Here is a 13,036-nt window from a genome sequence, read left to right as displayed (position 1 = left end):
CAAATGTGGGGGGTAAGCAGATTAAAATGCTTCTCTTTTTTGACGGGGAAGGGATTAGAACATTGTTCTGTTCACAGAAATGGTAAACTCACGACTGAGCACAAGGCACAACTCCAGCACTCACTCAACCCGGCAATAAGTGAATTGCACAAAAATTACACGCCACTCAATCTCAAATATAGCAATTTTTGCCGGATAAAAAAGAAGCCTCGTTGTACACATATAAAAATGAAATTTGAGGTCGTTAATTATTTCACATGCGAAAGAGACAGTTCACAGAAAAAAATAAATATGTACACAAAATCCAGACAGCGACAAAAAAAAGTTCCCAAATAGTTCACAACACTGTGATCGTATTGCTATGTACATTAAAACCCCATTCGCGTGGTTCAAAAGCACCCGTCCGAATTGTTGGAAAAATATTGAGCTACTGGAGACGATTATCGAAGTGAAATTGAAGAGTGTTCCAGACCCACTATGCCCAGGTCTCTCGAGAATGAGCCCGAGGAGCTTGAGAATCGATTGAGGAGTCAGCACGCGTGTTGAAATTTTCGTTTTGAGGTAGTGGTGACGAGACGATCGTCGGAAGCATTTTTCGTCTGTTCCCTGTTTCCATCTCACATACATATATACGTATATAGCTTTCTCAAAATGGTTTTACCTTGGATGAAAACTACCTGGAAGAGACAGCACACTAGCGGAAATAATTATAGGTACACCGTGTGAGCTATAGTAGTGTTATTGATGAAAGATATTGTAAATTATCTCATGAACATTGATCTGTTACTTTTCATTCAACCAGATTTTGTATCTCACGCTTGAAATATGGCATTCTGCAGGGTTTTCTGAAGAGACTGAGAGTACTAAGAATTAATTGAGAAGAAAATGAGAGAATTTGAAATAAAAGAAAACAAATAAATAACTGGGTGGTTATGAAAATAATATGAACTGTCTTACAAGATCAATGCGTGGATTCTGATGTGAAACTCAACCTTTCCATACGATTTTCCAGCAAGAGTTTTCTTTACATTTGTGTAGGTAAGTATATACATACATACGTAAGCTTCCGAGAAAGGGTGAACAGCTTTCCAAAAGTTCAAATGAAACATATTTTTAGGCTTTCTCACGTACAACACAGAAATATGGAGAAAATTTATAGAAAAATCATACAGGAAGTTTGCATTTCGTATCAGAATCTACCCACAAATTTGCAACACCTGCAAAATCATAAAACTTAAATAATATCCACAAAGGCAGATAATAATAAATTTTATTGCCCACTTGGTCCAAGAAATATGACAAGCACTGTGTGAATCAACACGTAAACTATCACATCAGACAAATTGCCCCATAATACTGAAACCCATTCTAAAAGGAGACAAAACAGACCCATACACGACTACATTGCATGCTATATGTGGGGAAGCTTTTGGAGCCATATTTGGAGTCCAACGATAAGGCAGAAAATGAAGAAGAAAACCATTTAGTGGGTATTAGCAAAATTTTCTGACTATAAAGGGGACCTCAATCAGCGATAATAGGCCCAAAATATCATGTCATCACCACACAGACCGCATTGCAAATTTATTCTGCCAATTTACACTTGGTCTGTAATTAAATTAAAATATCCCCAGACAGATTTCTCAAGTATTGAAGTTTTTGCCATTAAAAAAAATTCTTTTTACAGTGAAATATTCGCATAATTGAGGAAATTTCAGTCTGAATCTATTTTTACGCACATTGTTGAACTCTCTGGGGAAGAATTTATTTAAAATTTTTTGGAAGAACCCAAAGAATGTGGTGTACGAAGAATTTTCTCATCGCTAAATATCACGCAACATCCTGAATTTAAGCTCTCTGCAAAAAAATATTATGTAAATATCCTCTAATTTGTGTAAAGTAGAAGGGGGGGATCTTAAAAGCATTCTCCAGTCACTTAATAGAATGAGACTTTTCATTAGAACTCATATCTTCGCTCTCGCTCTGTGTGCATTTGAGGCAAAAAAAAAAACGAGACGAGATACTCTTAGAGCTTTGGAGCCTGTATGGAATTATGGTTGATCTCTTATGCAAATATGTGGCATTATTAATTGCAAATATTCATTACATAAGAATTCATTCCAAGATATGAAAATTATTCATGGAAAAACCAATTTTTCCCAACAAATCCTCAGTTTATATTTTATTTATAGACCAACACACGATAGAATGAGAAAATTTCAAAAGCTCTAAACAAATTAATTACCTTTCGACATAAAAAAAGCACGTGGGTGGAAATGTTGATTCATTTTCTTTCATAAATTTTTCTGCTGATTAATTCACGTGACATGATCGGCTGAAAAAAAATCCCCAATAATTGTGATAATTGCAAATTCCATCTGTCTCTATACCGGTGATAATCAATAAGAAATTGAGGTTTCAAGTGGTCACACAATACACCTGTAATTGAATCATATGACTATGAGACACCTTGTGGAATCCACCGCAAGAATTTCTTCTATATGTAATTACGATGAAAGAGAAATTTCACAATGAAGAAAAAAATAACATCCACGCAATTCTTCGGCAAATCATTTGATCATTCATGTAACATTCTCATGATATTCTATTTACTTTTGCAGGGTTCTCCACAAAAATTGGCTAAGAACTGTCTGAAAGTTTTCCACAAAAAAAAAATCATAAAATTTTATTTGGAATTTGAAATTTTAAAGCTGCCTCTAGTTGTAAGTTTTTGTTGATCTAAAACATTAGGATTCAGTAGTCGTTAATTTTTAAAATAATTCCAGATATTTCTCTAGCAATATTTGTGAATAACCGCCTTCTATTGCTGGGCTGTGAGTCACATTATATGGTGCGTAGACGCCTAATAAATTCTTCACGAGCGAATTACAAAAAGGCAAACAAGCACAGTTGAAGACATGACAAAGCGATCATTTTGTCGACGAATTGGAGATGCGAATGATTAATGAATTCCGCTGGCAATAGCCTAGAATTTTATTTTCCTGGCGCCTCCAACTTCCAATTAAATCATCCATTCATTAACATTTTCACTTTCATACCAATTGGCATTTGATATTAGCAGGAACATTGAGTTTTCTTCTTCAGAAATCGCCAATCGCAATTGCTTAACCTTTTCCATATGCCTATGTTTGTATGCTTTTGCCTTTAAACAAAAAATGCACAACGAATAGTTGGGAGAACCTTGAAAAGTTCCTCGTTTATCACATACATAACCATTTTCCATAACATGCTTTTTACAGCAAAATTATGTTAATTGATATCTATAGTTGATTTTTCAGTGGTTTTCAACCAGTTTTCCTGACAGCTTCATCTTTTTTTTGGCCCATTAAATGAAAACATTATCAATCGTTTCTATTAAAGCAAATATTCGAGTTTTTCCACTTGCATCAGACACCTTTAACTAAATAGAAGTTTTATTGCAATTTTGGAGTGTAATTCTAGTATTTTTCTCATAATTAACGCACAAGAGATACTTTTGAGGTGCACAAAAATGAAAACACATCAACATTCTTGCAATTGGAAGTGCACATAGAGTCCCCCTGAGGGGCCATTTTTAGTGACCTTAACTGCTATTTTCTTCCTCCATCTCGATTTTTCCAGTATCGCCCCACGAATCTACCACAAATACACAAATATCTCTACCAATATATGTATATGTAAAATTAAATATTTACAAACATGCAGACGTTTGTTATGGGAAACTGAGTAAGAAACTCGTCTTTTTATATTATGTAGCCGACTCTATCGAAACCTCAATTCCTTCAGGTGGTGTCAGTAATTAAAATTATGTGAGCGAAAGAATAATTTCCAGTTTAGCCTTTTTTTTCACAATCGAATCCCGAGACTTTTATCTGAATACGTTTTTTCATCAAAGACATAATTTATAGCTTCCTCCAAAGAGCTTTGCTAAAAAAAAGAGATACTAAATAATAATGAAAGGTGACAAATACCCAAAGCTGATTAATCTACAGATGAGATAAAAATCAAAGAATATTGATTATGAAGAATTTTGTGCACAGAACTTGATTATTTGAAATAATTTTATCCACGAAAAGAAACGCAAAATCCAACTTTACGTGCATCTTCAAGGTGATTTTGTGAATAATTTTTTTCAAAGATCCAATGAAATTTTTCCAAGAAAAATCAATCAGTAGATTCTTGCCTCCGTCATTTAGTCTTGACATAAAAATTCGTTACTCGGTTGCTTAATTGTTCTTATCGCGCGTCGCACACACGAAAGTTTAGGGTAATAAAGCTTTGAAGTTTATTATACTTTGTGATTGAGCAACATTTTCCAGTGATTTACGGGATTAACCATATTAATTCACAGAAAGTTATATATTTACTGGAAAATACGCGATATCAACTTTTACTAGTTTTCCTTAAAATAAATTGAGATTTGTTCGAAAAAAAATCTCGAATTTTATTATTGAGAGATTTTTTAAAGCTCTTGTAAATAAAAATGAATAAATCAACAAAAAAACGGCATGAATTTTCGAAAAGTTCACACCAAACTAATTACAAGAGGAATTGTGCAAATTGCGAAAGCTGTGAAAGGAGTAAAATAAACTCACCCGTATTGTCATTGTCATCTTGCAGGTGATGTCGTAAGTGATGCAAATGAGCATAAAAATGATGATGGTGAAGGACGCATGCCAGATCCGTGCAGTTGAGCATCTTCTTGTCTAACCCACTGCCTCAGCTGTCTGACTTCTCTGAGGATTGTGCCACCTCACAGAAGAGAAAATAAATCTAGAAGATGTATAGAAAAAAATCCATTAATCATTCCATTGAGAGAGAACTTTTTGAAAGTTGACAGAATTAAGAATTCTCTTTGCAAAATAGAGGTCATTGGATAAATCATTCTATTAAAGCGCTAAAACCTGTTGCACAATATCTCCTTCTAAATATGGAGGAGTTTGTGAAAAATATTTTACTTTTGTGTGTCTGCTAAATGCTAAAGTCAAGAAAGAATGAAGCCCCATTTGATATATTTGCAATATTGGTATAAGATGTTTGCTATGTATATAAATTGCATAAAAAAGACTTTAATTAAATGATTCGTGCAATTTTCAATAAAAAAATTCAATTATTGAGACATGAAATAATTAAATGTGTCATAAATAATAAAATAATTGTGCAATGAGAAGTTTAATTCCCTCCAACTCAGTATTTCTTATTACCAACAAACATTGAGGTGAGGTTTTCTTGATAAAAAAGGAATTAATGATATAAAATCACATCTATATATCGTGTAAAATATGTCTTTTGAGTCACACTTCTTCTCAACGCCTCCATTTACATCATTATTCTTATTGCCGTCTATATTTGTAGGTATCTTTAAAGTCTCAATCGGAGCACCGGTGTTTCCTCAATAAAAAATAAAGTCATTGATAAGTTATCTAAAGAATCCCACAGCATATAAATCGCATGGGATTGGTATGGAAGATTTCACTGTGAATGAAAAAAAAAGAGGAATTCCACCAGGTGCTTCTTGCATTCCAATTGTGGTTTTCAGAAGTATTTTCTGGAATTCTTTTTTTCATTATTGCAAATTTAGTGCCGACTGATGCTTGCAATTTCGTGGGTGAGGCATAAATGACGTCATTCCCTTTATAAATGGTCTATGCGGGGTCTGCGGTTACATCTCATTCAACTCTCTCGCCACCCGTCAATGTGAAGCAAAATATATTTGTCGTGTTTGCATGGCATTGTAGGCAATAGTTGCGATTGAAAAGCGTAATTAATTGTTTGTATTGGGATGGAATTCATTCTGCACACAAAATGGGCATCATCACAGAAGAAACAGTTACTACCAACACGGAATTCCTCCATCGTGAATCACTAAAATGAGAAATATACACATTCAATCACGCCGATCATTATGTTGATCATAAGATCGTGAAGTGATCTCTATGCGGTGCGCGGTGAAACTCTTTATATCTCTAATACACATATCGGATTAACCTGTTTCTTGTTTCCAATCCAAAACAAACACACAAAAACCACTCTGCAGCATCATGCTATAAAGGTGATTTTATTGTACAGACAAAATGGCGCCAGCACGCACTTAACCGCAAGATTGTACAAAAAGCTCTCTCCTATATATAACACACATTATGTACAGCAGAGCTTAAAATCGATATATCTTTTAATTTCTTTAAAAAAAACCCAAAAAATCAACTAAAATAATCAAAAAAATATCTTTTTTAGTGAATTTGTGAAAATTCTCGTGAAATCGAGTAAAAAAATCACGCGATGCATAAGAAGCGCAAAAAAGCTCCCACTTTCGAATTCCATCAATCACGTGTGTCTGTGTGCAAAAATTGCCGAATTCGCTAATTATCCACCTTTTCTATTTAAACTACATTTTAGCAACTTGTCACAATCAATATTTAAAAAGATATCCCCCAGAAAATAGTCATTACATGTGTGTATTGTGAATGGGTAGTGAAAGGTGATTAGACGATATACACATGATTGTTTACATAAATTTCTTTATTGAAAATTAGGAAGAGATGTTTAATGTTTGTATGTTTTTTTAGCGTTATTAAAAAGGATTTTTTATTTATTTTTGAGAAGAAATTTTAGTGGAACGTTCAGCTTTTTTTGTTATTTTTTAAAGAACTTTCTTAATGAAAATGTATTTTATGTAGAACTTAACTCATTTTGACAACACCAGAAGCTTATCAGTTTAAGGAATGATTGTTCTTGAACCTTTTTAGGTTCTTTTTAGGTCACATATCAATCATTTGTTTTTATGTCATCAGATTTAAAGATATTTCAATATAAAATTCTACAAATCAATGAAATTTAATCAACTAAGAAAAAATCAATTTTAATTTTTTCCTTGGCTCATAAAGCAATTTCCACAAATTTTCATTGAAATCTGCTCAATATTTTTCATTTTAAATATTCAAAAGAAATTCGATTCAAACCATTCAAATTAATTAATATACAAAACAATCGTGTCTCGTGTGTATCGTCAAAGAATCTTGAAGTACGTCATCCACGATTTCTTTCCCCAAAGCCAATCACTGACAATTTAAAATATTTATCAAGCCTCGTGGATAAATCTGAAGCATTAAAATTAAAATATCGCGAGGTTATCTTTTTTATCGAGGTGTTTTTTGGGTGAAAATGCGCAAAATTACGAAACTTTTGCAACTGCTGTGCGATTTTTTTGCAACATATCGCTTAATTTTCTTATTTATTTTATTTTTTATAAATCAAGCGGATGGTGACGAAAAACTCCGCATGTGTTGAAGCTCTAAAAAAACACAAAATCCACCAAAGTAATATGAAAATTGAGGGTTTGGTATTTAACTGCATGATGAATGGAAAAAACCTATAAAATCGAAACATTAAAGAAAAAACTATAATAAAAAGTGATCCATAAAAAAACATTTTTCATCCATGGTATGCAAACATTCCTCGGGGTGTAGGTAATATTGAATAAAAGTGCAACTAAAATTTTCCATTGGCGATAAAAGAATATTACGATTGACACGTTTCTGGAGCATTTTTTCATAATTTATTTTCGCCATTGCATGTTGTTTGGGTTTTCTTGCAAAAGTCGGAGTTTAATTTGCGGTGTGTGTGTGCGTTTTCGGATTTAATGAAAGAAAAACTGCTCTTTCTCTCTCCTAATAATCTTATAAATGTATATATCGTGTTGAAATTTGATTTATAACGAAAGGGAAAAAAAGAGAGCAAAAATTGCAATAATTCAAGAGAGTTTAATAACAAAAAAACATTACACTCAATTTTCTCCAACTAAAACTTTACACACACAATACTCTCTGTGTAAACAAGACATTTCGTCACATCAATCTTTCTATTGGGGCGGTCAAAAAAAATTATTAAAAGTTATATAATTTTTTCTGGTTCGCCACACACGAGAACCAATTAAGAGTACATGACATTGCAAAGATTATGGTGGGTTACCGAGAAAAGTCAACTCAAGAAAAAGAGAGTTAAATGTAAATAGCAATTAAAGAGAAATATAACATACAATCCGCAAACGGAGGCTGTGACTCAAATTAACCGACCATTTAACCTTTATCACCACCAGCTTGAAGGTGTGTGCTATACAAAGTGTCTGATCACACACAATCCTATTATAATTCAATATGTTTCATTTTCTTTTCTCTCACACATAATTTTCGACTTTAATCTCAATAAGAAAACCACGATATTATCAATTAATTATGCATACACATTAGTACATTATTTTAATTATTGCGGAAGTTGCAGCACTGTGTATACATATACAACATTATGGTTCAGAGAGCAATTTGTCGTGGAAAGTTCTCAAATGGACTTCTTGATTCAATATTGGTGCTAAATACTTCACACACAGAGAGTAAGATAATTTCTCTCTGTCTTTGGAGTTAAAGTAAACACTCATAAATGCATCAAGCTGAATTGAGAAATTATACAAATACACCATCTAATCTCAATGGTGCTGTCATAAATTTCAAAGAGATTTAATTGAAATATCCAACAGAAATAGTTTGAAACTTGCCATTCTTCTGGTTTGCAATCTCATTGCCATAATTGCGTAAAAGAAATCAGTGAGACAAGAAACTCAATCATATGTCACAGTATTTTTGCTTCTTTTCAACGTTTTTCAGCAAATAATATTGTTAACTGGTTTTAATTTGTAAATAAACCAACTAGAATCGGATTTCTCTACATTTATTTTAATTTTTGCGAATAATTTAATAATTAAGCAGTAAAACTTTTCCTAAATTTCTTATGAAAATTAAGCTTTTTCTTATTGGCCATCTTTAAAGAGTTTTTTTTATTTATTTCTATAAAACTGTTTTAGTCCTTTTTTTATTTTTAGTAATAAAATATTAACTCTAAAAAAGTAACTTTTTAATTTCCTTCTTTATTTAATACGTTATAAAGAAAATAAAAAGCTTCTGACATAATTGAGAAATAATTCATTTAAAACAGAGTTTTTAGTGACTTCTAGGTTAAATCTCTTTTATCCGGTATATTTAGTTAATCTTATATGTACCGCAAAGTTAATAATAGAAACTTTAGGTTCAATTATCTTAACCTTTGGACTTTTCTTTAAAGTAAAAACTTTTTAATTTATTACGTCTCAACCAAATTTTGTTACCTAATAAAATTTATTTGTTCTTCAGGTTTAGAAAAAAAAACAGTTAAAAACAGGTGCTTCAATTATTATTCAACACGTGATCGTTTTGTAGTATTTTTTAGATTTGAAAGGAACTTAATAATTTCTTTGTAGGAAGTTAGTAGGTACATCTGTAAAACATCGTAAAATGGGTCATAACTTTTTAATAATTTCCCAATACTTTGTCAGAGTCTAAAATTGAAATATTAAAGGGATGATATACAGAAAATTAACTTGAAAATCGCCCAAAAAAGTTCAAAATTCTCCACAAATTATTGGTCCACCCTTTAGGTCTTGAAATTAAACTTCTAGATTATTCTAAAAAGCATCTGTGTAAAGAATCAAAATAATTTCCACTGTTATTGTTTTTTTAACATTGTAACAGTGAACTTTGGGTTCATTAAAAAATCCACATAAAATTAACCTTGCGTCTTTCTAAGAATAAAACTGTGTTAAGTGCTTTACAGCCTAAAGCATACATATATGTGTATGTACTGAATATTGGAAAATATTAGTTTGTCTATACAAGGTTAAGAAATTAATAAGAAATATTTTTAGTGTCAACTGTTCCAAGAATTGGCACCTTGCTCTTAGTTATTGTAATTTATAAACACCCAAACATGTGCGGTGTAAAAAAAGCTCTAAAAGCTTCTATGGAGTCACAATATGCGCTATGACTGAAAGTTCTTTGTATGGATTATGTTAATCTGGTAATTTCTCTTACTTTGTCATTATGTAATAAAAAATATTATGGATTGAGTACAAGCGGGGCGGGTGAAAAGAAATGAATTGAGATATTCAATTTCACGTACTTGCCACAACATCTAACATGGAGTTGTCTCTTTTTCAGTGTTGCAGAGACACTCATTCATCTTTGAAAATAACGACCTCGATGGGAATGTTAAATTTATTCAAAAATATGCACACGTTCAGTGGAATTGCAAGTTTTGTGTGTGCTTGATCACTTTATATTTCTTTCATGGAAATGGAATACATTTTCGTAGAGAATATCAAACATTTCACTATAATACCAAATCAATGGAGATCTTGGGGGGATTTTTAGCTAATTTTTAGCTTCTGTGGCAAATTTTATTTGGGAGTTGTTTTGCGAGAGAGATTCATATCAGATGTGGTGCTTAATGCATTCCCCATGCCAATCTCTAAGCTATTTTGCATCAGAATTGTTGTGTCGGCGATCGTGCTAATTTCTTTCTTGAATACATTTTTTCCCTCTCACATAAAGATCACAGTTAAAACATTATATTGATCAAGTGTTTTAGTGGAGAGCTTTGGAGTGTAAGTTTTATAGATAATTCCCCCAGAGTATATTGAGATTGTGGGCCTTGACATACAATAAATAGCATTTTAGTCTTTCTCCCCATCGCAACAGTTTCTATTTCTTTTTTTTTCTTCAAAAATACAAAACACATGATAATTTTTACCTCTGTTGTCCGTATTTGCTTGATCAACTGTGATATCACAGTTTTTGTCACCTAATTTCTGCGTGTGTCACAAATCACATGAAAATGCCATGGTGTGGTCACAATTCCTATTGCGCTTTGACGATTTTTTGTTGTTGTTGCTGTTGTTGTTCCACAAATTCAATATATAATTTCCATTAGTCCATGGAAAATAATATAGGTATCGTTGTGAGATGATCAGAGCTGGCGATCGATGATCGTTGATCGACGAGCACTTGGTTAGCAAGTGCCGTGATTTCACTGCACCGCACAAGCGTTTTAGCTTTTAAAGTAAAAAAGCTCCTCTAACACACAGTTGTGGAAGTTTCACTCAATAATTGGTTATCATTGAAAATTGAACTGTAAATTAACACACACAGGCAATCGTGTGAAATATATTAAAGTAAGAAAAAAATCTAAACCCATTCACTTGAACACCGCCGTGCATTTACACCAACATTCGATGATGCAGAAGGTGTATATTTTTCTTTTTTTTTCTTTATTTTTAATTACAAACTCTGTGGAGTTTTAATTGATTTGAAAAGCTCAACATAGGAGTTGAGGCAAAAAATCTGTGGCAGTAGGTAATTTCTCTCTCTCACTTTTTTCTTCCAACAAAACTTTGATTCACAAAATGCAATATGTCCAGAGGAAATGATTTAAAATTTTCTTCTTTTTCCTCTCACGTTGATCACCGTTCTACGGAATTCCACTCAAGTTTTACAAGAAAAGTTGTGAGAGATTTTTTTTCAGTGTTAAGAAGAAAACATATATAGTCACAACATACAGCATCCAAGTTGATTGAAGTGCATGGTATTTGAGAGAGAGAAAGAAAAACAATATAAACCTTATCTGGAGCACCAAGTGATAAGGTCTTTGACACCTTAGCAGTACAAAAGTGTTGTTGGAACGTCAAGGTAGCACCACAGCGAATATAATGCCTCCTTTTCTCATATAACTAACCCGTCTCTCTTTCACCTGTATATTATTGGCCACAATCACAGCTTATACATTAGTTGAATCACTATTGGCAATCTCCTCTTGAGCACTATCACCTGAATTTTAAATCGCATCCAATACACAAAAGTTTTCTTTTTTTTTCTCTCTTACAAAAAATGCATTTGGAAGCTAACATACAATTTTATGTCACCTGACCAGAATGTATAAACGCGCCAATTCTTCAAGTGTTTATTATATACATTCACACGGGAAGAAATCCTCCTAAATGGTCTTCGGCCAGTGTTTCATATCAAAGTGAATGGGTGAATTGAGATTTTTTTTTGTCACAACACAACAACATGCCAAAAGACCACACTCCAAGATGTTGAAGGAAAAGACGAAATTTTTGGTGTCTCACAGCATTTTCCACACATGCAAAAATTCCAATTATCACTCAATTTGGTCGTCACATCAAATGCGACCCAAAAATTATGTACAACATACACCTTAACAATCCTCTCACGAATTTTCCTTATCACTGAACCACGAATCACATGGATTGTCACACAATGCTCACGCACAAAAGTCCGTTGAAATGAATTTGCGGGAAATGGTGCATACGACCAGGGAGCCACACACCGCAGAAAAACGCACGTTGTTTGTTCAGTGACGGCTTGACAAGCACTATTCATGCCCCATCCAATGTGGTTGAGTGAGAGCAAAGCAAGAGGCCCGAGCCCCCCCCGTCGAATGGAACACCGATTGGAATACAAATTCATACCAATATTAACAGGCAATGGAGAGAAAAAAAAATGCGCGCACGAGAAAACCACACATGAAAGTTGCCCCCGCTCGCAGACTCTTGAGGGGCACCTCTTTTGCTTTTCGGGCTACCCAGAAGCTTCGCATGCACAGAGATGATGGACCAACACACACAGCCACTGCAGTGCGCTGGAGATGTGAGATGATGATCACAAAAAAGGCACCACGAAATTGAGATTTCATGCTGCTTTTGAGGTATAAGAGCTGCTAATGCGATAGATTTGAGATGAAAATTTTATTTGAGCTTTTCTAAAGTTTTTTTTTTTGAAAGCTCATGCCAAAAATTAGTTAGCAGAGAGGAAAAGATTTGTAGAAAGTTTTTCTTGTTATTTATCTGATTTTGATTTCATAAATTAATTTTTGATTTTTTAAATAAATTTTGTAAAAAGTAACTTTGACTTTTTTTATTAAGTAGTTCGATCACCACTAAGATTATTTTCCGATTTTGGTTTTTGATTTACTAAACCAAAGTGGTATAGAAAAAAAAATTGCAAAAGAAAATATGGAAAATATGGTAATTTTTCTTACCTTTTCGTCTTCTAATCCAAGTTTTTTAGAGAAAAATAAATTTTTCGTTTTTTTTTTTTGACTTTTTTTGTTTTATTTATTAAATAGTTCTTCACTTACGCACAGAGAAAAAAAT

At 32.9% G+C, this 13,036-nt stretch overlaps 1 protein-coding gene across 2 annotated transcripts in view; it reads right to left on the bottom strand.

Annotated features, from left to right (window-relative positions):
* LOC129787469 (uncharacterized) overlaps positions 1–12,252 on the bottom strand; it is a 64,084-nt gene extending 51,832 nt beyond the window's left edge. For both annotated transcript variants that reach the window (XM_055823063.1, XM_055823064.1), the window contains exons 1-2: positions 10,615–12,252; positions 4,596–4,773 (exon numbers count right to left, since the gene is read on the bottom strand). In XM_055823063.1, the coding sequence (XP_055679038.1) occupies positions 4,596–4,698 (103 nt within the window). In that variant the 5' untranslated portion in view covers positions 4,699–4,773; positions 10,615–12,252. The remainder of the gene's footprint in view (positions 1–4,595; positions 4,774–10,614) is intronic.
* Positions 12,253–13,036: the final 784 nt, after the last annotated feature.

This window comes from Lutzomyia longipalpis, chromosome 1 (assembly GCF_024334085.1).
Source record: "Lutzomyia longipalpis isolate SR_M1_2022 chromosome 1, ASM2433408v1".
Lineage (NCBI taxonomy): Eukaryota > Metazoa > Arthropoda > Insecta > Diptera > Psychodidae > Lutzomyia > Lutzomyia longipalpis.
Note: the sequence above shows the minus strand (reverse complement) of the source record. Positions and strands in the feature narration are given on the sequence as shown.